At 38.6% G+C, this 25,961-nt stretch overlaps 2 protein-coding genes across 2 annotated transcripts in view; both read left to right on the forward strand.

Moving 5' to 3' along the window:
• Nucleotides 1-12,436, forward strand: part of LOC140924394 (uncharacterized) — a 28,624-nt gene extending 16,188 nt beyond the window's left edge. Inside the window, exons 4-11 of the mRNA XM_073374424.1 lie at nt 322-467; nt 882-1,271; nt 1,833-1,874; nt 2,740-3,133; nt 3,722-3,921; nt 5,182-5,431; nt 6,901-7,100; nt 8,388-12,436. Coding sequence (XP_073230525.1) covers nt 322-467; nt 882-1,271; nt 1,833-1,874; nt 2,740-3,133; nt 3,722-3,921; nt 5,182-5,431; nt 6,901-7,100; nt 8,388-10,793 — 4,028 coding nt within the window. The 3' untranslated portion in view covers nt 10,794-12,436. The remainder of the gene's footprint in view (nt 1-321; nt 468-881; nt 1,272-1,832; nt 1,875-2,739; nt 3,134-3,721; nt 3,922-5,181; nt 5,432-6,900; nt 7,101-8,387) is intronic.
• Nucleotides 12,437-14,522: 2,086 nt separating this feature from the next.
• Nucleotides 14,523-22,225, forward strand: LOC140924557 (tRNA wybutosine-synthesizing protein 5-like). The gene is made up of 6 exons (XM_073374580.1): nt 14,523-14,806; nt 16,253-16,322; nt 18,965-19,009; nt 19,529-19,666; nt 20,821-21,057; nt 21,968-22,225. The coding sequence occupies exons 1-6, from the start codon at nt 14,571-14,573 to the stop codon at nt 22,223-22,225; spliced, it is 984 nt and encodes a 327-aa protein (XP_073230681.1). The 5' UTR covers nt 14,523-14,570.
• The last annotated feature ends 3,736 nt before the right edge of the window (nt 22,226-25,961 follow it).

A 25,961-nucleotide genomic window follows, 5' to 3' on the forward strand; every position in this document is an offset into this window, starting at 1 on the left:
AAAAATTGAATCATTGGATAATGTAATTCTAGGGTTCTGATTGGCTTAGCTCTCCAAATATGGTAAACTGTACGCGTCTGCTCAAAATTAAAAACAACCTGAAAATTCGTTTGTTTTTGTAAATAAAGTCGGGAAGAATTCTCCATATTTTGTAGGCGCTTTTAATAAAACAGTTATTGACCACTCGCGCTTCACCCTTGCTGGATATGAGATGATTATATAGCCAACTTGGTGCTACGCGCCTCGTTGGCCCACTACTATCTCATATCCAACGCGCACTCGTGGAATAATTGCTATTTTTTTTCTTGTTTTTTCTAACAGCCTCAGTGGGTGAAAAACAAAAGCTGAGCCGGTCTCGCTCCAGGAAATTCAGCCGCGATGTTCTCCTTCATTTATCCAGACAATACCAACAGAGCACGACTCCTACAAATAAGACCAACCCACGAAGACCAATTAAACGAGCCAGGGTAAGTAAAAAAAAGCTAAACGGAACTCGTAGATACTTTAATTAAAAAATAGAGACTGAGTCATGTGATGAAATAACGGTCTTGTGTGAAATTGGAATTGAAACGAACTAATTTAATGTAGTAGTGGTAGTAGTAGTAGTGGTTGTATTACTAATATAAACGAAATTAATTGTAAACAGGTTTTAGTATTTGGTTTTGATAGCAATAAAAGGCTATTATTATAAATAAGAAAAATTATCACCATGAAAATTGTTACTTTGGATAAAACTGGTGTAAGCTCTATTTTTCTTCTACTTTCCTTTGTTATGAGAGTTGTTCTGAATTTCTCAATAAAATATAAGCTAATAACCCACAGAATGGCATATCAAAGGATTTAGAGTGTTTGAATATTAATTTGTCTATTCTTATTTTTAGTCCTTCTCTTTTAATGCTGAACGGCTTCCGCAATACAAGCGAGAGTCGGACAAAAAATCCAAGTTTCTCTTCCTTCACTACAGCAACACCAAAGGATTCTGGGATTGGTGGATTCTCATCTTAACGACATACATTGCAGTCATGGTCCCTTATAATGTGGCCTTCAGGAGAAACGACCGAAAAAGGGACCTTATTATCTTCGATATGGTCATTGAGTTGTTTTTTATCATGGATATTGTGGTGCATTTTAGAACTTCTTTTGTGGATACAAGTGGAAGGATTATTTATGATCAAAGAAAGATAGCGATTCATTATCTCAAGGGATGGTTTATTTTGGACTTTTTGGCCGCCTTACCTTTTGAAGCTTTGTATTTTCTCAATCAATCTTGGGTAGGTGTAGTGCAGTGTACGTTACGTTTAGACTACTGGTAGTCAAGAACATTAAATGTTAAACCACCTTAAAAAATTGGAAAGAATAAAAATCCTCCCCATATTAATGAAATTGTATCCAGTTATAATTGTCATTATAACTAATATTATTTGCTTTAAGACCGGCAGATTTAAAATAACTTAAATTGATATTCAAAATAAAATTGTCCTCAACTCAGCGCTACGGTAATGACTGTAATTCCTAAATTCGTAGCTTTTGTAACGTGTTTGACGAATCGCTGTTTGACGTGCCTTTTATTTTAAAAAATGGCTACCTGTTTATCAAACGCGTCATACTTTCGGTTCTTTGTAAATCGTTTAATTATTCAACCGGGTTGACCTTCATTTTCAGGCCTAGGTAACAAAAAAAAATAGCTAAATGAAGGAATTACCTTGTTAAATTCGTAACGACTAAACCTACAGACCTTTTGCTAGGAAAACCATCTTACTCTATTAGAAATAAAGATTTCCCTGTTAAATGATTAGTTCCTAATAGCTTTCTCCGTTTTTTATGTTATCCAGGCAAACTCAACATTTGATAGAAAAGGCTCTTCATTTAACGAGGTACTTTAATTATATGTAATTAGCTGTATATGCTTTAAACTGAATAAGTTTGAACCCTTTTCCTCTAAAGAACGGTTACTCATATTATAAACTGAAAAGAATACCAAGCTCAAGCTAGATCTGAATTCTTATACAGTCCCAAACGCTGCTCGTTAGAGCTTTACTTGGAGATTTACGAGGTTTTGTTTGACTCGTGTTTCTAGTCACACGCGGGAGTACATCCGCGTGACAGGCAAAATATACATTTCCTCTACTGTCTCCTTAACTAATACTGAGAGTGTGCAGGGTAAACTATACTGGGATTTGTTCTTCAAATGCAATTATCCCCCTCACACTCCTTGCTGATAACAATAAAATTGCTGATTTCTTCTTAACCTTGAATTTTCACAAAAGAAACAAGTTAGTGACGATAAATTACGAATCTTCCATCTAACGCTTGGCTAACTAGCTTTAAAGCTAATTTTCTCTCAGTGAATACCACAGTAAAAAAAAAACAAAGCAAACAATGAATTCCTACATGACAGCTTGATCACATCAGTATGTAGCCTTAATGACCGCTTTTAATCCTTGGAATAAGAATTTGTTTTAATTTATCTGGGGATTCACAATTGTTCTATGTGCAACTAAAGGCAATACCTTTACTTAATTTAGGGTATGAAAATGTATTGTGGGAAACTTTAAAGTGGCAATGGTCCGCTGTACTAACTTAAAACGTCATTTCTTGTAAGCAGATGTTTGTCAACGCCAAAAAATAAAGCAAAGAATCTCTTTGAAAAATGACTGACCTTAAATCGTTTAGCTCCTGAAATTTGCTTTATTTCTTTCTTCTCTCTAACCACAACTTTCTAACTTGATTCCATTGTAGGGATTTCTCATTCAGCTTCTCAAGTGTGGACGGCTACTTCGTCTGTTTCGTGTGGTCCGGAAACTTCAACGTTACACAGAATACAGTGCAATATTACTCACATTATTAATGATAGCGTTTGCTATGGTAGCTCACTGGCTGGCCTGTATCTGGTATGTGATTGGTTTATCCGAAATCAGTGACAAGTCAACAGTAAGTTGGCTTTATGCACTTGGCGAAGCAATCAACAAACCATACGGTAACTTTACACTGGGGTCTGGACCCGACGAGGGATCATCTTACGTCACTGCCTTGTATTTTACGCTGACCAGTATGACCACCGTCGGATTTGGCAATGTTGCAGCAAACACAAATAGTGAGAAGGTGTTTGCTGTGGTGACTATGCTGATAGGAGGTTTGTTATCCTCTAGTGTATCTGTACTCCATTTGTGCGACTTTATTGAATGGTTCAAGTCAGTTTTGAACATGCTCCTTGTCTTAACAACCTGTCTGAATTCCTAGTTTAATCCATGGAAAGGGGATTAATTTCGTAAGAGCGAAGGCTTTTTCTCAGGTTTTATCAGATCAGCTTAGGTTTCTGGGAAACTGCTCACCTACCCCTCCCCTAACCCAACATTTTGCCCTCAGTGAGAAGTAAGTGTTAATGATGACTTAGGGGAGGGGTAGGTGGGCAGTTTCCCAGAAACCTAAATTCCGTTTTATGAAGTGTATAAAAAGTATCCATCACAAGTATATCTCAGCACAAAACCGTCATGCTGAAGAGCAAGGAACGCACTGGGAGAAGACAAACAAAGGCAATTACTAATTTCAAATTGTGTCCCTGTGCTTCCTTGCTATCAAGCATGACGGTTGTGTACCACGTAAATGGACAAGCTACACAGGGCCTATTGTCTAAATTTACACTATGAACTAGTTCTCTTGTATATTTTTCAGAAAACGTTATAGAAACACCAAATAACCTTTTTCTTTTACCTTTATGTAGCCCTAATGCACGCTGCCATATTTGGAAATGTCGCCGCCATTATTCAGAAGCTTTATGCCAATCGAGTTCGGTACCATTCCCGCGCGAACGAAATCAAACAGTTCATACGGGTACACAGGATCGAGCAGGATTTAGCCAATAGACTTGAAGATTACTTTCACACCACGTGGTCACTGTCCGGGGGCGTTGATACCAGTGAGGTAAGAAAAAAGTCAAACGTGAAAAACATAAAAGAAAGGATTCGTCTTGGTTCAGTTATTGACTCAAGAGTTTTTCGAGATAACAATTTCTATTTGACCCAAAGAATTAACACGTACATATTTTTTTCTTATTCAGAAATTTCAGATCTACTCATACATGGCGTTTGACGATTAAGTCTCCCCCATATAAATGTTGTGGTTCAATTTTATTCGGGAGTTATTTTTGCTTTGTTTTAAACTCGTAATTGTATATTAGCCATACCTCATTGCTTGAGACAGAAGAAAATAAAATAAAACCAGGGATAAAATAGAAATTCAACAATGTGTCTTCAAGTCCTTCGGTCACCTCCGTCATACGGTATACCCTCTAGCTCCCTCTGGCCCCGGTTGTTCAAACGTCGGATAGCGCTATCCACCGGATAAATCACTATCCAGCGGATAGCGTAATTGATTTCCGTAATACTTATCCGCTGGATAGTGATTTATCCGGTGGATAGCGCTATCCGACGTTTGAACAACCGGGGCCTGGTGTTTTTCGGCCTTGTAAACTATTACTAGGGACCTGACGGAACTACGACGGTGAAGGCAACGGCAACACCAAAAAGTGATAGGTTTAGTTAGCAAAACAACAACTCTGTACGTGGATCACGCTTTTTGTACATTTCTTTGCCGTCCCTACTTAGGGCGTTGTAGTTCGTTTCGTTCCTAGTTGGATATAAGTTGGGAAAATTACTCATAACTGTTAGCTGTGATGTTTTGGGCGATCCTACACAACTACGACGAGAAGTGACCAAAATTTAAGTTTTTTGAGGACGGGAACGGCCAGGCGATAAATCCTACCATCTCTGTCTGAACTCGGGCTCCGCCCCCTCTACCAGTTCCAACATAAATCCCCTTCTTTTAAGTGAAAGGGCGACCTGAGAAAGTCGCGAATTGGTTTAAAAGGATGTGGAGTCTATTTTTTCAGTGACGTTTTCATTTCACGTCGCCGTTGTCGGATCGTAAGGTCTCTACTGTGGGAGAGGCGGTGGTTAATACCTTGTAGTCCGTATCAAGGGTTCCGGGTTGAGCCCCTGTCTGAACTTTTTGGAGTAGCCCAAGGTGAGGTAAACTGTTGTTACCAAACTATTATAGGATTAGTTAGTTAGATAAAGGAATCCCACCATTTAGTTCAGTAAGGCAATTCTAATACGTTAATATGCCAGACGCCATTGCCAAAATTAACTAAGCCATAAGTTCGCTTCTGATTTTTCCACGAAGATTCTCACAACATTTCCTGATGAACTCCAGTCTGACGTGTGTATGCATCTGTACAAAGGACTTCTTGAGCTCAGCTCCTTCTCCCAGGCCCCCCGCGGTTGCCTTAGAATGCTCTCGCTTCAGGTGCGCACAGTCTATATTGGACCAGGGGAAGTATTGCTGGCTCAAAATGACGTCATCAATGCAATATACTATATTGCAAATGGCTCGATGGAGGTTCTCCAAGGAGAGTCAGTGGCTGCTATACTTGGTAAGAGTATTGTAATTCTATTACAGTTTTTGCGTTAGTTTTAGTTGTTCTAAGAGTGAAAACGTAACACAGTTGTGAGGCACAGAGGTCAGTTGTTGGCTATTCACTATAATAAATCAAGATTGAGCTAAATGATGTGAGAAAAGTACTTTTTTACTGAAGCTCTAAGACTCTGAAACGAACTACCAAAACAAATCGCATGCTCAAATTCCATTAAGATGTTTATGAGATGCTTATTTCTTATCATATTGTGATGTCGAGGTGGCCTCCCCTACAAGCCTGGTAGTTTCTTGAGGTCTTCTCGCCCAACAACATGCTGTATTCTGTAAAATTCGTTTTAAAAATGGATATGATGATGAAACTGAGGACTCGTTTATTTAAATTTGCTGCTATAAAGCTTAATTGCGTTGTTGCAATTGGGAGAATAATTCTATCATTACTGTTTTTGTTTTGTTGTTGTTGTTGTTTTTTTTTTCATGTCATTGTGTTTTAAACGTAGCTTTGTGGAGCATACAGTCTAATTAATTTATTTAGTAGCAAGTACCAATGAAAAGGCGCAGAGTTTTTGAGGCACGCGACTCATGTACATCTCATTCTCGCATTGCTCGCTTGCTAAGAGAGTTCAGGCTACCGGGAAAGCGACAGCCGACTCGTTAAGCGTGCACCTTAACCTGGATTCTGCTATTCTTTATTGATACAAACCTTGAATGGGACACATGATTACATCTCTGTGCATTGGTATGGACCTAGCTGGAGAGAGGAACGTGGCCAAGTGGAACACTTAAAACACACTAACGAGTAGACGGCATTGACCTCGTAGTAAAGACCGCTGTTCAATTTCTTTTGTAACGAAACGTTCAAAAGTTCCATGTTCTCTTCTGCCCAAAAGGGCAATATCATTTAACTGTTTGTTGGGGAATTTGTAAAATTATATACTGGTAATATATAGATTTAGCCTAAAGGCGAAGCTCCCGTTAATAAATTTATAATTTACTTTACACAATAAACTTGCAACAATTAATTGCAAAGAGTTGAGCCTGCGATCAGTCAGCGGACAACTTAAAAAAACGTAACCTGGATGTGTCGACATCTGAGCCCGCGATACGGTCATGTGATACTGGTTAGCAGATACCCCTTTTTGACAGCTGTCAATTGACCACAACACGGATGTGCAATATCAGGTTGTCGGCCGGTTACAGGGTCCCAAAATTGCTAGAAAGTGTGAAATTTTACATTGGTTAGCCTGTGGTGCAGATGGACGGCCGGTCAGGCGGACGTGCGGTCACGTGACTACCAAAATTTCTTGAATGGATAGATAACCAAATTTTCTTAGCTATGGGGCTGCTCGAAGCGCGCGTGTGTAGTCCACTGTCTACTTGTACACTTGTCTAGTTACTTTTTGGAAAGAGTTTTGTTGGGAACGCTAAAAATTCAGTCTGAGGGATTTGATCATTTTTTTTGCTTTATAGGAAAAGGAGACCTTTTTGGTGAGGACATATCACGCAAGATACCTGCTCGAAGATCTAATGGTGACGTCAGAGCTCTTACGTACTGTGACGTTTACTTTATAACACGTGAACGAATGCAGAATGTTTTGCACTTTTACCAGGATTTCGCGTTCAAGTTTTCCGAGAGCCTTGAGCTAACCTACGATCTGGGAGCGAGCGAGGTAATGTATCTATCATTTTACTATTTCGGAGCAAAAACACGTTTCGTAGAGTAACAAAACTGTTAATCGTCAAATAGGTATTCCAAGTATAATATACGCTGTAGAGTGTTATTAGCTTGAGAGCTGAGGTAATATTATTTCCTCTGGAGTTATACACCGACCAAAGGAGGAAAGTACTGAATACCCATTTCAAATTATTCAACAGTCTTGACAAAGTTAGAGATGGATTAAGGTGGGTAGTAACCGACCGGAGAAAGGAAAAGTACATATTTACCACGTTCAAGAGTTCGGAGGAGAATATTGTCAATCCTCTTCTAAACCCCCGAGGGGCTTATTTATTTCAAACACATTTGAGGGGAGGGGGGGCTTAATAGATAGAGACGAAGGGCTTAATTGAGAGTGCCGCCTTACTTAATTTAGCAAAGACGATGGTATCAGTTATCCATTAAAAAAAACGAGAATACAAAGTGGAAAAGCTCAAGTACAAGAAGTTGGAGGTCCTGCAGCCGAGGATCAAAAACAATACGAACCTCCAGTTGGAGAATAAACCATCCTCGATCAGTCCACATGAAGTTTTACAGTCGTGATTGATTGATACAATCTATCATTTATCAGTGAACAATAATAAGGGGGAAGGGAGGGGGGCTTAAAAGAGAGGGGGCTTATTAACTTTCTTTCCCTGGAAAGGGGGGGGAGTTATTAGAGGGAAGGGGATTATTTGAGACGGGAGCTAAAAGGGGATTTACGGTAATTGGTTCCGTCAATCGCAAGGGGCTCTTCATACAATGGTATGCATTAAGACTCTGTCCACACCACACTGGATGTACTTGAAAACACAATTTTATTTATCCAGCCTAGTGTTGACGGGACCTTATTAATTCATTATGAAACACGATTTTAAAAAAATACTCTGGGCTTAATATGGGAATCGAAGTAGCCCTTACAGTCAGTCAATTTATTTAATCAAGCTACGTTTTATCCAACGTAGTGTGGACATGGGATAAAATTGGTATGACATAAAATACATTAGTGAATATGCCATTGACACATTTCGTTTAAAAATGTTGACTTTGTGGTGTTTCTGGGACAATAAATCTGATTTTGATAGTAAGTGGTATTACATCTTGAAAAAAATCTCTTTTGATATTTTAACAGATGATTCATTTCTGATTGAGTACATAAAATGTGAAAGCTAAAGAATTTACAGAAAAAAGAGAGGCTACATTGCGTCATGGCTTATTACAGTACTAACAGTGGTAAATCATTTTGTTTTGCCAATTTTCCTAGCGGGACATCTGGCGAAGGGGAGGCCTGGATTCCATCTCAGAAGATGAAGAGGAGGAAGAGGACGAAACAGAGTCAATCTCAGCTGATGGTGGCCTTAATCACGTCAGTTATACTCTTCAATCAAATCACTGCTACGGGAAATCGGGACGATTAAATAGGAGACCTGGGCAAATCTTTGACATGTACAAAAAACCGAACCATTTTAAATCCTCGGAATTATGGCGCGGATTTAAGAAAAACAACGTTTCGAAGGGCAAGTCTCGTGCAAATCATGTAGATCAACAACTTTTATCTAAATTGCCATCAGAGGAAGACAGCGATGAAAACATTTCAATGCCCCAGTCTCCAAGATCACTAAATCGTCAGTTTTCAATTGACATCAACGCCGATGTTAAGGATAGTGGTCAAGCCTTCTCACCGGAGGAGAAATCTTCAAGTGAACCACTTTCCAACCCAAGCTTAGAGTGGCATCAAGAAAAATTTGCCTTGAATACTAACAATAACTTACTGGGAAATGAAAATAATTTAGAAAGTTTTGAAATGACAAGCAGAGAAACTGGAATGAGTGTTTTTGGAGAGATCGCTGAGGACAAAGAATACCATGAGGAAGATACACTTCTCGCAGATCATAATTCTTTTGGGAACGTGTCCAGTGATAACTACTCGCTGGCAAGTAATAAGCCAGCACAGGAAAAGAAATTAAGCAAAGATAAATCAAAACATCTATACTTAGCTTATGATCTTGAAGATGAGGATAAAAAGCTACCCTACTCGCAAGGAAATCTTGAAAATATTCCTGAGCAAGACAAAACAGAGAATTTTTCAGGAATTAACAACGATGAACATACGCCTAGTCATTTCAAAGAAGAGTATGATGATACTCCGAGGCGCTCATGTGAAAATAATGAGAGAATAGGCTACACTGATTTCGACTCTATGTGTAATACACGAAGGAGTTCGCCCTTTATCTCTTCACCAGTCCTCAGTGGATCAAACAGAAGCCCCGTTCATAGCATTCCAGTGTCACCTATACAAAGCACCCGTGGAAGTATTAAACGTGGGTTTTCGGAGCTCCCATTCAGAAACAGCCTAACTGATAGCTTAGGACAAAGCAGACCTACTAGTCCAAGAGACAGTTCCAAAAAAATCTCTCCCGGTGCTTCTTCAAAGGACCCGAGGGATAACCGAGAAAACTCCGGCGAAAGCACAAAAGTCTCCGAAGGTTTTCTTCATCAAGAAATACCTAAAAGTCCACGAAATGTATTTTCGGGCACATTTTCCAAGTTTGGGACACCATGTAGGCCAGTAGGGAGTCTTAAGGAAGGCCATAATTCCCGCAGGGGACTCGCACGAAAAGGCCCATTGAGGCGCACTATGACGGAATTTAACTCCCCATCTGGATCTAACAGCTCATTAAACGAGAAACCACTTTCATCCCCCAGGAGGAGAAAAGTTTCAGCGGTGATGCAGCCACCCACTATATTTGCACCGCTGGTAACTAACGTCAATAGTCCTTATAAGGATTTTGTTCCACCAGTGCGTGAATCCGCGATTACTTGTGATTGTGAATCAGCGAAACAAGAACCAGGATTGAATTGCAGAAATTGCTTAGAAAAGGCGACGAAGGAGGAAGACTCTGATCATACTGAAGATAATTCCGAGGATCAAACTTATGATTTCTACAATAACATGGAGAATATTATTGCTGACTATCAGGGACAAAGTTCAAGTAATAAGTGCGGTGATTATCGTTTTGAAGACAACGATGGCGACTCTGACTCTCTAATGACCCAAACTTCAGAACATTCATTTACACGGCAAGAGCTGAAGAGTGACCCGTCCCAGAAGATTGACGATTTGTCCACTGAGTATGGTTCTATTAAAGACCTGGGCGACCATTTTGAACAGCCTTTTCCGTCTTATTCAAGTCTTCAGCGGCGACCCAGCATATCTGGAGCGTATTCAACCCATTGCATTGACGAGAAGGAAGAAATACCAGAGGGTGATGACTTGGGAGAATTTTTCCGCCCAATGAGAACAAGTTTCTCGGAGCCGCACTTAAGCCTGAGACTTCCAATGTTACCTGGCAACAATGGGAGAGCAGAACTTGGAACGTCACATGACGAACACGTGAACAGTCTACTTAGTGACGACACAGCTACCCGGAACCTCGAGGAAATTTTCAAGGACGTTTATAGCACAAAAGAGGCTATTGAAACGCTGGAGACGATTTTAAAATCACCTGAGCCAGACATTGTTGCTGATCTATCCGATACCAAGCATACAGTTCAGAAACTAGATGAACAGGTTTTAAACCTGAATAGAGAAGTAGCGTCATTGAGTAGTGACGTCAAGACCGTGTTGGAATTGTTAAAAGGACTTAAAAATGGACACTTGACAGTATAATTGCGCGTGCGTTTTTATCATGATATACTAATTTCATTTATACAGAAAGAAAGAATTATGAGCGGAAACAAACTGTATCGATTGGTAGGTACTGATCGGTCCATTTTATACCCTTCGTTCGGGAAGGAACAGTTTGGTAAAGTACTTGAGATTTAGGAGATGTTTCTGGGTTTAAAAATCTGACCAATCATTTTTGTATAAGGCCAAAGAAAATTTTAAAAAAAGGATTTTTTTCATCTGGATTTAATTGCAACACGCTTACAACTTAAGCTATGTACAAAATAATTCCATGTGTGATTCGCGGTGAACGTGGCAATGACAACAAGGAAATCTTGTGACATTCATGTTCACAATAACAAACGATTGGCGACTTTTTGTACAGCATTTTTAGAAAAAAAAAAACACCCTAAAATTTCGTTCTTTTTCAACCGGAAAATCGCCATGGAATTTACTTTGCCATGGGAATATGGAGTTATATTGGGATTGTTCCAATTATTTGAACAGTAACTGCAAAGGACCGCAAACGAATATGCCGCAAAAACGTAGGATTTAAAGAAGACTTGATCAGTAAAAATATACCAAGTGACACTTTGAAATCTGTAATGGACGGCTACAACTCCCCTTTTTTATAACGTTCTATCGGCGTCGTGTTAAATTGCAAAGGTAATTTTCACGTAGTTCGATCAGCTTCGCAGATTTCAATGTGTTACCTGCAAATTATATACCAGTTCAATTATTAATCCACAAAGGGTCTTTGTTCAGTCTAGAACTTTTCTTGTCTCGTAACCTTAGCTAGCTGCAAAGAACATGTTGAATTTAGAGAAATTGATTCGTCAGGTTGATGCCTGGTGCTTGAGTTATATAATCGTCTTCTGAACAGACGACCTGAATTATTTTTCGTCTAGTTTTGTGATCATAATAAATTTTATAAGAAACTTTGGCGTTACCTATATGCATTCCAGTAACTTTATAACCCCACAAGGACATCTTAACCGAGGCAATGATCAACCTTGTTCCCCAAGGTCCTCTCCTACTCTGCCCCCCCCCCCCCCCCTTCCCCCACTGGGAACGAGGTTGGTTAATGTTTATTTGGCGTCCGCAGTGTTGCCTGCCGGGTAATGGATCCATTACCGCCCGCCGTCACACAGCCACATAGACTGTAGCCGTTAACTGGATGTCATTCGCTATTGGAGGGTCTGGATTGCTTTAACCGACAACTGACATTTTTAGTCGGTGTTACTGAAAACTAAAAAAAACTCTTTTAATTTACTTTCTATTTTTAGTACTATCGTTATCACTATCATATTTGGGTGATCTACTGGTCTTAAAAAGGACACTTCTTCAGAAGGCATTTTTCTGGTTTAAAGTCCCCATTTTTTATATAGATCACCAAAAGGGTTTTTTAGATGTATTCTTTAAGAGGTGTAAGATTTACTTTTTATAAATATGTGTATTTTTTACTAGACATTAAACTGTAACAAGATGTACAAACTGTAAATAGAATATTGAATACGCTTGACGTTAGTAAATTATTTATATCATTGTTGACGTGTTGCCAGTAACTCACTTTATTTCCATACAAATTGTTTTTATTTGACTAATTATTGTAATTTCCCAAAGATTTCACAAGTAAAAATAATATCCCGACGCTTGGAAACTTTAGAAGGCAATGTCTTTATGTTAACCAGGATAAAAAGGGGAGTTAAGTTCGGCAATTTCTCTGAGTGTCTCAACTTGATCAGTAAGACTTGGATGTAAAAGGACTTATTGAAATTTACGTTGTAGTGCTGAGCAGTGTGACTGACTATGGCTTGTTTATTTTGTCTGCTGACAACTATGCGGGCTCGGGATAGGGCTCTCTGGATTGGATTTTTTCAGCTATAGAAGCAGAAGAAGTACGAAATATTCCTCTGAAGGTCGTTTACTTTTCTTATTCTTCAGAGATATAAGAGTTCTTCATACTTTCTAAAAAATATTTACTGTTACAGTGATATTTTCACTGTCAACCTCGTCCCCAGCCCCCTCCCATTTCTTAGGGAAAAGCCCTGGGGAAGAGGTTGTTTTACTGTTAGTGTTTTATACCTACAATTTAACTGTTTCATGTTACAGAGCGAAAATACTAAGTGTTAATTGTTGTCGAGGTACCCTCAATAAGACCCTGGGGTGTAGGTCATTATCAGATAGATGGTATGCTGTCTTTGGATCAGGATCATATTACCTCGAGAGTTCCATAAGGCACTGTACTAGGGCCGCTGCGTTTCACTTTTATTAAATGGCTTACCTCCGTGCATCTCACCCCAAAAAATTTCTGACGATTGTCTCACCTCTACAACATCGGACTAGTTCTGCCAAATAGAGACTGTACAGTCCAAATCTTAGGATGGCTTAATGAAAAAAAACCGTTACTATCTGAAGTCTTAAAAAAGGAAAATCATATAGCACATTCTTTTGGTCTCTTGGACTATTTTCACAACTGATGCCTGCGCACGGTGCCCGATCCCGAGTACGGTGAATGCTTAAAGCACTTCTGTGAACACACTGCTTTTTAAAGTGCTTGCTCGAGAATTTGATTACTTCATAAGTTAAGTTACATAACAACTTTCTTTAATTTACCAGACATTTCTCGACAGTACATCCGTCATCTTCAGTGTTGCATATTTTGAAATCGCCGTTGAATTTAAATTGTGCGCGATGATACAAAGTTCGTTACATTGCGTTGGCAATATTGTGCACTGAAAAGTTTAAAATTAGTGTCGCTTAGCTACTTACAGGGACAGAGTCAGGTTTATGTGTTTCACCTGCTAGTTGAGATAGGGTTTCTACCATTTTACGAACATAGATTCTTTTAGCTTCACTTGGTACTTAGTAGCTGCAGAGTCCAGGATCTGGAAGCAGTCCGGTATGCAAGATGTTCCACAAGACTCTGAACTCTGCACATGTCTAAAAACGTTCGAAGGCCTGTCGTGTGGAGAAATTTCGGCTGGTTTCACCAACATAACAAGCATTACAACTTACACTCGAAAAATTACAAACCACACGGGAGCGAAACCCCTCATGGACAGCATCTTTCACATTAAAGACATTCTTGATTTTCAAAGTAGTAAAGACGAGCCTTATATCAATTTGATCAGTATTTCAAAGTGATGATTGTTAAAAGTTGTGGAGCACAGACAGAAAATTCTTCATCTGTTCGGATTTTCTAGCTGAAAGTCTAGTGATCCGAAAATTATAGGGATCAAAACGTACCTTTTCGAAAATTTCAGCCAGAAAAAAGGCTCCCGAAAATTCTAGGTGACCTTTTTAGGGTAAAAATCCGTTAAAAATGGCCAATTATACCATTTTTTAGATGTTCGAAAATCCTAGGAGAGGCAGGCAAGCAAGAAATTTTACAACAAATGTTCCGAAAATTCTAGATCTCAAATCGTCTTCCGAACACATATTTCCCGAAAATTGACGTTGGGTGTAAAAGGAACATTCAAGGACACTGCGGTTGACCAAGCTTATATGTGGTTTCGATGTAGGTACGTGGTGTAAGGGTAGGTACCTCATGTATGGGGACATATATATGTCCCCATACATGAAGTACCTACCGGTGTAAGCATACGCTGCCGCTGACCATAGTCTCACTTGAATTCAGTTTTTACTAGAGAAGAGCCTGGGTCTCTTTAGAACCTAGTCCTCCTGAGACCTGACGGAACGCCTGGAAGATGATCAAAACATCATGGCGGCGGAACGGTATTTTTAGCCTTTTAAATTACCTTGCAATAACGCGATAAAATGTCAGAAAATGCCAAGAAACAAGTAAGAGTTTACCATGGAGTGACTAAAAGTATATTTGACACTGAAATTTCTGCTAAACGCGAGCCTGCTATTTTACGGGGCCTCGACATTGGAAGTGCGTGCAGCAAATGGAGTCCAGAATATCTAGCGCAGTGTGGTGGAGAAAAGACGGTCAAGATTCATGTATGTCCCACTGGAAGGATGGATTTTATTCATAAAAACTTTGTTTACAAGTATGGCTTTCTCAATGCTTTTGATTACTTTTAATCCGACCCAAAGTCGAGAGCACCTTTTATAATGTAAAGGTGTTTTCCTTTGTGATTTAACCTTACCTCATCTTACACCTTACCTTACCGATCGTTAGTTCTACTAACTATGCCCTACTTTATGTTGTACTTAAATTTTATTCCTGTTTCAAACTTTATTTTCTTCTGTTCTGGGATATGGTATGTACGATAATGGTTTGAAGCAAAAGGAAATAAAATTTGAATTAAGAATAAAATAAAATCAGGGCTGAGTTGTTCAAAGCTGGGTTAAGATGAACACAAGCGAAAGAAACTCGGGTTAAATTTAACCCCGGGTTAAGCGCTAATTGGCCTTCGAACAACTGGGCCCAGGAATTTAAGGTAATTCCCTTGAAAAGGAATGACTATCCAGATTTTTTTCAAACTTGGCACAATTGTCAGCCAAACGTGCATAGGACATTCAAAAACTGCAGTAAATAGATAGGGTCAAAGTGCTTGTTTTCAGCCTGTGTGCCCGCAATTCTGAGAGTTGTTTTCCTAGCTGGACGCGAAATTCTCTGAACTTGAACAGCAGACAAAAATTAGCAAAAACTACAAATTTGGGCCTGTTTCTTTTGTCTGGGGTATAATTTTTCAGTTAAGTGACTTCAAATTACCCAATCGTAAATACTGTAAGTGTAGAGAAATGGTCAGTTTTAGCATTATCTCATTCTTCTCTGTTGCTCTAAATGCAGAGTTTCACATCATTCTTATCTAAACAAAATACAACTTCTACTATCCAGATTTGTATATATTTTTTGTGTAGCCATGACGAGTAGAAAACGCAAATAGAAATGGGGAGTCACCGTTCTCATTTCGTCGCAAAACGACAACAAAGAGACAATTTCGACTTCAAATGATCATTTTGCAGGAGGGGACTCGGGTGAGTTTCAGCACAAACACTTATTTAGCCAGTTAGAGTTATCAAAATCACTATTAAAAGCACTGGGGCTACAAGAGGGGCCTTAATTACCTCTTCTTATGCGTCCTGTGAAAATCATCGCCACCTTTTGAAGTTGCAGTGCCTGGACACAAGGGGATGCACAATGCCAAACATGGGAATTACCTTAACATCTAAACTTTGTATACATGTATTATATCTTGTTGAAACGAACCCTCACTTGTATCACAGGAAAAAATAACAGATTCCCATTTTTGGATATTTTAGGGTATTTAAAGAATACCCATAAAAATCCCAAATTTGGCAAAGTGAGACAAGTCCCAACCAGGGAATTCCCAACCAAGTTCCCTGGTTGGGACTTGTCTCACTCTTCCAAATTTGGGATTTTTGTGGGTATTCTTTAAATACCCTAAAATATCCAAACATGGGAATCTGTTATTTTTTCCCGTATTAAGTCCCTATTTTTTACTTTTATTCAATCTCTGCCATTTCAGAACCCTTCCATTTAACCAGTTTGTTGAGCGAGCTAGCGAAGATGTCCACGGAGAATATTTCATTTGTCCAGTAAGTTTACCAGATAAACCAACAGGTTAAAACAATAATTTATTGCCTTTGTTTTTGTCCTCTTCACTCCAATATCCTTATTTGCCCCCTACCAACAAGGTGGTCTGAAACATCAACTTGCCCCAGCCCTTGCTTATATGTGACCCTTCACGCGAAAAGGGGGCTTATGGATTTCACCGAAAACCGGGAAATTTTTTCACGGTCACGGTGCGTGAATTGGACTTTTCACGGCGTGAATTCAAAATTTCACGCCGTGTTCACTCTTTGGTGAAAAAATTTCACTGTCGGCGTGAAACTAGCATGCCGTGAAAGATAGAGTGAAAACTTTCACGCCGTGAATATAGGAGTGAAAATTTTCACGCCGTGAAATCGATTGGGGTGATAAAAGAAGCTTCACGCTATGAAATCTTACCTTATTATATGTTTTTTCTGCGTCTTAAGGGCCTCTTCATATGAGCCCGCTTGACCGGGCTGGCTCGGTTACGGGGATGAATTTTGCCTTGGGTTCGTATGAGAAATTTCAGCCCGGTTTCCGAGATGAGAAAAGGCCAAAGATCTTAGGGACGAGTTCTGGCGCCAAATTCGGGAAACAAAACAAACATAGCGAAACACAAAAATTTTAACTTTCGGGCCTATCTTAGCATCGGTAACTCTTAAAGCTGTATCACTACAGTTAAATGGGATGCTTATGATGTGGAAAATACAGCAGGCAAAGCAAGACTATGCCGTCCGGACCGCCAGAATGCTTTGAAAGAAACCATTTGTGCGGAGGAGCGTTGCGTGACGACACAAAAAACGGCAGTGCAGCAGACTATTTTGGTACTACGCAGTCTGACATTAATTAAGTTGATAGCGTATACGTAGACATTTTTTTCTGTATCTTCGTCATTTGCTTGTACAAGAGAGCTAAATCAGATATATTATAGGGATAAAAACTTACAAGCTCCGTTTAAAAAGATTACATTTTGGTAAAAATACTCGAAAAATACACTGACTTATTTATACCCGATAAAACATAAATATTTGCAAATTCGTGACTCAATAAGTCGTGATTTAGTTTTTCTTTCGTAACTTGAACTACTCAGTTCACACTTTCCCTGCATGAGTTGTTTAGACAAACTTTTCGTGACAAATTTAACACTGCATAATTTCAAAAAACTAATGATTAGTTTTTGAAATTATTATTTCATTTTTGTCATCGACGAAACGAAACACGACGGAAATAATTTATGACGTTGCGTGTTCCTAGAAAGAAACGCAATAAACCAATTATTACAAATATCAAAAGTCTGACATTTGATGCAGATAATTGCATCGATTTCATGCAGAATATCACTTAAATTTCAATTAAACTTAGAAATTCTGGTTATTACTTCCTTTTTTTCTTTTTACTGTTTAGTTTAGTGTCACGTTTTCTCCAACTTTTTATTGTCAAATTGCTGGTTGCGTGTTTTTGTAAGCTGATAACCATTTTTTCTCTCAAGGATTAAATTTCATGGCGTGAACCTTTCACGGTGGGAAATGTTTCTCGGCGGCTATGACCTTTTTCACGGCGTGAAAAATTTTCACTCTGGCAATGACTTTATCACGGCGTGAAACATTTCACTCTGGCTGTGACTTTTTTCACGCCGTGTTCACGGCGTGAAGGAGAAATTTCACTCACATTCCAATAATATTTTTCCATTTCACGCCTTGGAGCGTGAAAATAGCCCCAGCGTGAAATTTACATAAGCCACCTTTTCGCGTGAAGGGTCACATATGTACTTGCACAAGAAACCTTGCTCCACTTTGTCTTTCTTCTACCTGGCCCGGGTTGTTCAAATGTTGTATAGCGCTATCCACTGGATAAATCACTATCCAGCAGATAAGTATTTCGTTGTCCAGTGGATAGTGCTTTGTCCAGTGGATAGTGTCAAATCCACCTTTTGAACATCTGGGGCTCGGGGAGGGTAGGGTAGCACTGCAATGGACCGGTATCCCATCCATGGAGGGGAATAGAACTATTTGCCACATGGCTCATGCATCAGACTTAACCTACCTACCTAGTGCTATACATCCCACACCCATAGCTTAGTTTGACAACAGCTCTAATATGGGACTTCTTCCATTTCAATCCATCAATATGCACTTCAAGCAAATGCATTTCTTCAATTGTTAAATTTTTTAATAATAGCACTTCAAACTGCATTAGTTGCTTGCTCGTTAACTCAAAATGTGTATGGTAAATGTAAATATTTTAGTGAAACATTATGTTTTACTTTTGATTTTCTACTCTTATTCTCAAGCTCTTGGCCATCCACCTGGATGGAAATTTGTTACTGGCTCTGTTAATGAAATAATTGCTATGTTCTTCTTCCCCTGCAGATGCAAGGCACATTTGCAGTTTACATGTATTTTTTTCATTTATTCCAGTACATCACAAGTATTCTCTAGGCAATATAAAGTTGCTTAGTCTGAATTATTACAATCATTCAAAATTCAAAAGTGGCAGTGTGAACTTTTGTGAATTAAGATTTGTTTTCAATCCGCTGCTTTTGTTCCTGACTTTGACTGAAAATGTTACCAGTTGTGAAGGTATAGCACATGGGGGAAAAAGACTTGGAGAAACCAAGTGATAGAATAAAACTATTTTCCCTTTTTAGGAAGAAAAATATTACTTGAGATCCATTGGAGATGATCCAAGAAAGGTGAGAAGCAGTATTGATAAGAATTTAAAAATGTCTCCCAAATAAATAATCAACTTACGTGTACACAACTATGTATTTTAGTACAGAGGTGATAAATTATGGAATATGTAAATGAACTTATCATGATAAAAATGCAAAAGGTCATGATCATCTTATTGAGATGTTAACGTTTTGAAAAAACACTTATGTCATTGACTTTTAATACTAATCCACTTACATTTATGCGGGGCTTGCAAATAGTCCCATCCAGTAGTCTGGGACAAGTAAATTTTCCTTCCTTGGAAAATAACTTTTATAGGTTACTTGCCCAATGGGGAACAGTCCAGGGTACAAATTATCCTCTAGCAAAATCACTAGCTGACATGAGCAAGAAGTGGCCACAGCCAAGTGAATTGTGAAAGCTGTTTCCCCAAAGGACAAGCTTGAATTCAATTTTCAAGCCCAGCATACTTGACTAAAAGATTTCTATGGACTGGACATAAAATTTGTAATCACTGTAATTTCTGCTTTATTGTCTAGGACATATCAGACATAGCTGTGCAGTTTCCTAAACTAGCTCAGGATATTAAAATACCAAAACTCTACCCTGAGGACAGATTCTTTTCCAGCGTGTTTCGAATAAGCTCCTCTAATGGCCAGCTGTGGACTCATTATGATGTAAGTATTCATAATGCATTATTAGGGAGCTTATAAGCAACAACAACAGCGATGGCAACGAGATTGGCAGAAAAGCAATAGATACAGATTGGCAAAACAACAACTCTACGCGTGCATCACACTATTTTTTACATTTCTTTACCATTGTGGCACAACTATGACGTGAAATTGCCTAATTTCATGTTTTGTGGAGAATGTGGCCGCAATTCAATAATCCTGTTTTTCTTTTCCGGAACTTTGATACAGGCCTTTAAAATTCAACTCCTGAAGAATTCACCAACATTTGACAAATTGAACAAGATGGAATAAGTGCAATTAAGTTTGAAGCTGTGGTACACTCTTTTAAACTGACATTTTCATAGCTGTTGCGGTCGTTGTTGCTTAAGCTCCTTATTAATTAAAAACAGTTTACAGTATTTGAGCATGTTTTCTCCAAAAACGTCCTCTTTAAAGTGCACTCTTCCCAAACAATTTCTTCTGTAATCAGTGATTATAATTACTTTGTTCTCAAAGACCACACAATGCGATGTTGGGCTAAAAGTTTATTGAGTCAAAGTCATTAACAAGTACACTGAGTAGTGAATAACATCTTAGCTAAATCAATAGACTTCCACAGAAGGGAGGGCTGGGTGACGTCCTTACCCATCGAATTGAGCTTTTCATTGGCCAAATATGTAGCGTGCATCCAGATAAGCTTCAACTTCATATGAGCAACACATGATTAACCAAAATCTTTCTTAGTATAGGCAATAGCATGATTTGGCATATTTGGCGCATATACCACCAGTGATATTATTTCAAAATTTTTATACGTAATTTCACAAGCTGTTAGGCAAGTGAAATTTGAGACAATTTTGAAATATCAGAAGTGGCGTTTATGCCAAATATCACGTACAAATCATGCTATTATTTGTTAATATTACTACCCACAAAAGGTTTGTAATTTTCACATGTAGGTATTTCAAATGTAGCTGAAACACCACTGCACTGATCCAATCCAATTGCAGAAATTTCTCATGTAGTAGTATAAAAAAATGTAGTAATTATTGCATCCTAAATTTTTGAGTGGATTTTGTGGTTTCTGTCAGCATGAGTTGGCCTGCATTTTCCACCACAAGTTTTAATGTTACTTGATTTCTGGTATCCTTTTTCAGATTATGGATAACCTCCTAATCCAAGTCATAGGACGAAAACGTGTGGTGCTCTACAGCCCAAGAGAGGCTACAAAACTTTATTTAAATGGTGATAAATCAGAGGTGCTGGACATAGATAACCCAGATCTGTCTAGGTTTCCTAAGTTCACTGAGGTAATTCCTTATGAGTGTTTTATGGAGCCTGGGGATGTGTTGTTCATTCCTGCCATGTGGTTTCATAATGTGATCTCTCTAGAGGTGAGTGGTTCATGTAATATATCAAACATGAGACACAGTGTTTGATCACCAGATGAAACACTGAGAAGAGAGTTGAAAATACATTGCGCAGCGGAGTATTTTTGACGAACTTCGAGGTGTTTCATCTGGTGATGAAACACTGTGTTGAATTGTTGATATTACTTCTCAAACAAAATTATTTTAGAAGGAGAAATTAAGGATGCAAAAATGAGCAGTTTTTCAAAGACTCATTAAAGATTAATTGCCTTTGTACTTTCTTTAAGAACTACAAATTAGTTTGAGAAAGTTATTACCAACTTCGCTAGGTCCCAAATCTGCTAGTCAAAAGTTAGGGTCTGTTTACATGGAAGTAGGGTACCCCAGATGGGTGAGGTAACCCGCTTAGGTGGGGTAACCCGCATGTCCATGTTATCTCTCATTTTAATGTGATCACATTTACATGTTAAGTGGGGTAACCCGCCACATGTTATGTCACCTAGCTGGGATCCCCCACCTTCATGTAAACAGGCCCTTAATCACCGTAAATGATTTAATTGATGCCCCCTCCAAAAAAAACCTCTTATCTAATTAAGGCCCCCTTTACGGTGCTAAGTTTGTATTAGATGCCCCTCTCTAAATGTAAACACCCTCTGTCTAATAGCCCTTATTTCTTATAATATTGTGATGTCGAGGTGGCCTCTCTATATAAGCCTGGTGGTTTCTTTAAGTCTCCTCACCTAACAACCTGCTGTATCCTGTAAAATTTGCTGTAACAAAAAGGCTAATAAATGATGATGATGATGATGATGATGATGATGATGATGATGATGAATAGGCACCCCCTATAACAAAATACTAGGAATTTGCAAAAAGAGGCTAAACCATTTAATTTATTCCGTTTCTTACACTTTTCTACGTTTTTATCTTGAAGTTTGGAGTAGCAGTGAACGTGTTCTGGCGCCATTTGGACCCCTGTTACTATGACAGCAAGGACACATATGGGAACAAGGATTTGGTTCCTGCTTCAAGGGCTATGCAAATAATGGACCGTGCAATTAAGGCCTTAGAGGAACTTCCTGAGGAGTATAGAGACTTTTATGCAAGAAGAATAGTTTGTAAAGTAAAAGAAAAATGCTATAGACATGATCGTAACAGTAGTTATACTGGATGTAGTATAAATGGAGAATGAATGGCTATTAAAATTTTTCAAACCTTTAAATACATTTATAAACGATATAAAAGCAAGCCCTGAGTTATAATACTATTGTACTAAGCGTGACAGGTACAGTATTACAAAGTGGGACAGCTTCGCGGGGGGTAATCAAGGGAATTCCTGGTGGGGGTGTGCAGCCCAGTTCTCCAAATCCTGACCCTTTTTCAGTGCAAAAAAGTTATTTTACACACCCGTTTTGAGACCTAGCCTCTAAAAGTCCATGCCCCAGTTGTTCAAAAGGTGGATAGCGTTACCCAATGGATTAATCTCTATCCACTGGATAACGCAATTTGTTTCCCAAATACTTATCCGCTGGATAGTGATTTATCCGGTGGATAACGCTATCCAACGTTTGAACAACCAGGGCCATATCTTTTTTGGACTGACCTGGCAAGGCAAGAATTTTTGTCATCTTTTAATAGAGAGATTTAGAATTACGTTTACGGCAAAGGGCTAACGTCACATTTAGTTAACAACGGTTTCAAATAAGGAAATAAATAGTTAAACACTGTGCAAAGTAAGTCTCGTGGATTACCCTGCCATGATACTGTAATGTTTTGTCCGTAGTAAGAAAACGAAAAGTAGCGGGAAAACTTGGTAAGGTGGTGAAACTCAACGTTTACCGTAAAGTGATTCCAATTCCCTCCATTACTTAGATTAGAACGCCAACAAAAAGATTTCTTAAAATCCATTTCGAATTCGCATACTACTCTTTTTTTTTCTGATTCATTTGGGATTGAGACGACAAATACATCGATACACTACTCCCGTATTACCCGATTCCAGTCCAAAATGGGTAAAGTCTATATCCGTTTTCAGACCGAAACCGTTTCAAAAACCATACCCCTTGAGGGGGAACATATATATGGCTTATATAAGTGAGGACACCCCAGGGACACCTTTTTTATTCAAAAGTGAGAGATTTAAAGCTGCTAATTTTATCACAAAGTAAGAAAGGATTGACTCTTCATTTGACCTTAAAATGGATTAAAGCAAGACACCCCAAGAATCTACAACAGGGAGCGAACATCGTTAGGCCAAAAAGTTAAGAGCTTTTTAAGTAGGTGTTATCTTTAATTTTTCGGGCAAATCTAAAAACAGTAAATACTTTTTCTTTCTATTCATTGACTGTTACTTGAAAAGTTATCTCGTTGGTATGTGTTGCAGGTAACTCTTGGCAAAGAAAAAATAGTCACTCATAATTTTAACAGTTTTATGTCAAGTTCCCTGAGGGTGCCTCTCAGCTTCATAAGTAAAGCATTTTGTCGATCAGTTTCCTCGCATGTTTCTGTTACCCTTCAACCCTAACTTACATGCAATTAAATGGTTGGTCTAAGGGCTTGCATGGAGCTCGAGTCATTTGGAGAGGTTCAACCTCTAAATATGAGTGTATCCTCTCTTTAAATTGTTAGTTGCAAATGGGTAACAATATAGCGTATTTAAGAGACAATAATGGGTTATTATTTAAGGTGCAAGTTGTTGGTGAGAAGTTCGGCACTTCGATCCCGACCTGTACACACTGAAATTTACTTTTCAACTTCAACTTCAACTTCAACTTCAACTTTATTCATTCACTTTCAATTTACAATTACACGATAGCTTCCACCCGCGTATAGGAGAGCCTAATCGAGGCGGGGGAAGAGACACACAAATTTAAAGAAAGAAAAGAAAAAAAGAACTATTTTTCAAACAGTACCAGCTGTCGCAAAGTAAAAACTATAGTATGTATTAAGCTAATTTAATTGCATTATGATTTACACAGAGAATATAAATTTAGTTGTGTTTCTGAGCTAGTTAAATTTAAGTTGATGCATGATTTCAGTGATTTCAAGATAGTCGTCAGATTTAGATAGGTTTTGTGGTCAGATTTCCGTATAACCCCATACATTTATTATGAATGCAGCAATTTCATACTTTTCCTCACATATAGTATAATATGAATAGAGTCGAAACATGTATGCATGATAAATGTATGGGGTTTACACGGAAATAGTTTTGTTTAAGTATGAAGAGCCAAGTCAACATCTGAATCAGTTGGACCTGCTGTTCTAAGGATTTCGAATTTTTACTTGCTACCTCACTGTAGGAAAGATGTAAAATATGCTGATACCTTATCTTAGTCATTGCTTTTTATGTTTAATGTTTTTTGGGGGGGAGGGGAGGGAGGGGGAGGCTCTAAAGGGAAGAGAGAGAGAGAAAGTTGATAAATTTATACCTAAAATTTACGAGTTGGTTTGGAGCCTGTTTAATTTCAAAGCCGGCTTCTGTATTTTTCAGCCTGCGCTGGATGATCATCCCGTTAAAAATTAATGCAGGCTCGCGCATTCTTTTTTCAAGAACAAATCGAATGAAAAAAATTACGTCATAAACGTAAGCTCGCACTCTTTGAAAACAATCCCGAGCGAGTTTTTTCTCACCCTTTAAAGCAGATAGCATCCTTTTGACACAAAGAAAAACGTCAGGCGAAATTCTTGAAGTCAAATGTACCTTTTAGACTGACGCAGCTACCTAGCTGGCTCGTGATCATTTTGTTAAAATGCGAATCAGCGATCTAACAGCTGTTTTATTCGGAGTCACCGTCAACAGTATTTTGCTGTGGCAAAAAGGTCTGGGTGAGATTGGTTGTTACAAAATAGTTATGGCCAAAAAAGATCTCTTTAAATATTCAGAACACTAAAATCATATGATGTTGTAGGAGAGCCCCGTTTTGGAATTTTCAATAGAATATTTAATGAGGTCTTTTGTTCAGTCGTTCTTTTTAATTTTGCCACCTTCATCATAAAACTTATGATCGACAGATCGTTTCGATTTTTTATGAGTTATTCTAACGTATTTTACTGTTTTAATTTACCATTTCAGGTCGTGCGCAACATTATTACGATCTTTACTCAAACAACGAAGTACACAAAACGAGGAATAATGGCGTTAGTGGTAAGGGTGTTAACATACAGTATACATTCAAAAATATGTGCATGTGAATTTCATTTTTTTTACTGAAGTGGAAGTGGACAATTGTTGTAGTGTTTAGTATAATATTCATCCCTGGGTATTGTTATTCATGAAATCATAATAAGGTACGGGGAATCAATCTGACCTGGGACAAGCACAAGACAGACTGAATCTGGAACCCGACTTACTCGCTGGGGAGGGCGGGTGGGTCGCCAATCGTGTCGGACACAGTGAAGTGAAAGGGACAAAGCGTACCAGTGTTTTCCTTTATATATACTCAGTTTCATATCATTAATTAATCCCCAGGGATGATATTTAAAATTCAAATAGGGCGTGAATAGCAAACAATTTTAAAAATAGCCTCGCGAAGCCTCGCGGCTTGATCATATGACTAAAAATAGGAGGATCAGTGTTGCCAGCAGTAACTGTCATTCACGTTCAAGCTAGCCAATCAGAGCGCAAGTGACAATACATCAGTTCCTCCGATGAGATCTGTAAAAAAAACGCAGAACAGTCCGAAAATAGCCTGGGAAAAAACGAAGCGGCAGAAGTATATTTTCGACCGGAGGGCCCCCCGGATTCTCGATTGCTTGCCGCGGACAGTTAAAAACAATAATGCGAAGTTGTTAACAGTTGTGATCGCAGAACTTTTGAATTGCGTGCTTTTGTTGAAAACTTTCGGTTCCAAAACGCAGTAGAGTATGTTCTGGTTTTTAGGTCTTTTTTGTCATAACTCCTAAAGAATGTGGCTGAAAATAACAAA

Source organism: Porites lutea, chromosome 14, assembly GCF_958299795.1.
Source record: "Porites lutea chromosome 14, jaPorLute2.1, whole genome shotgun sequence".
Lineage (NCBI taxonomy): Eukaryota > Metazoa > Cnidaria > Anthozoa > Scleractinia > Poritidae > Porites > Porites lutea.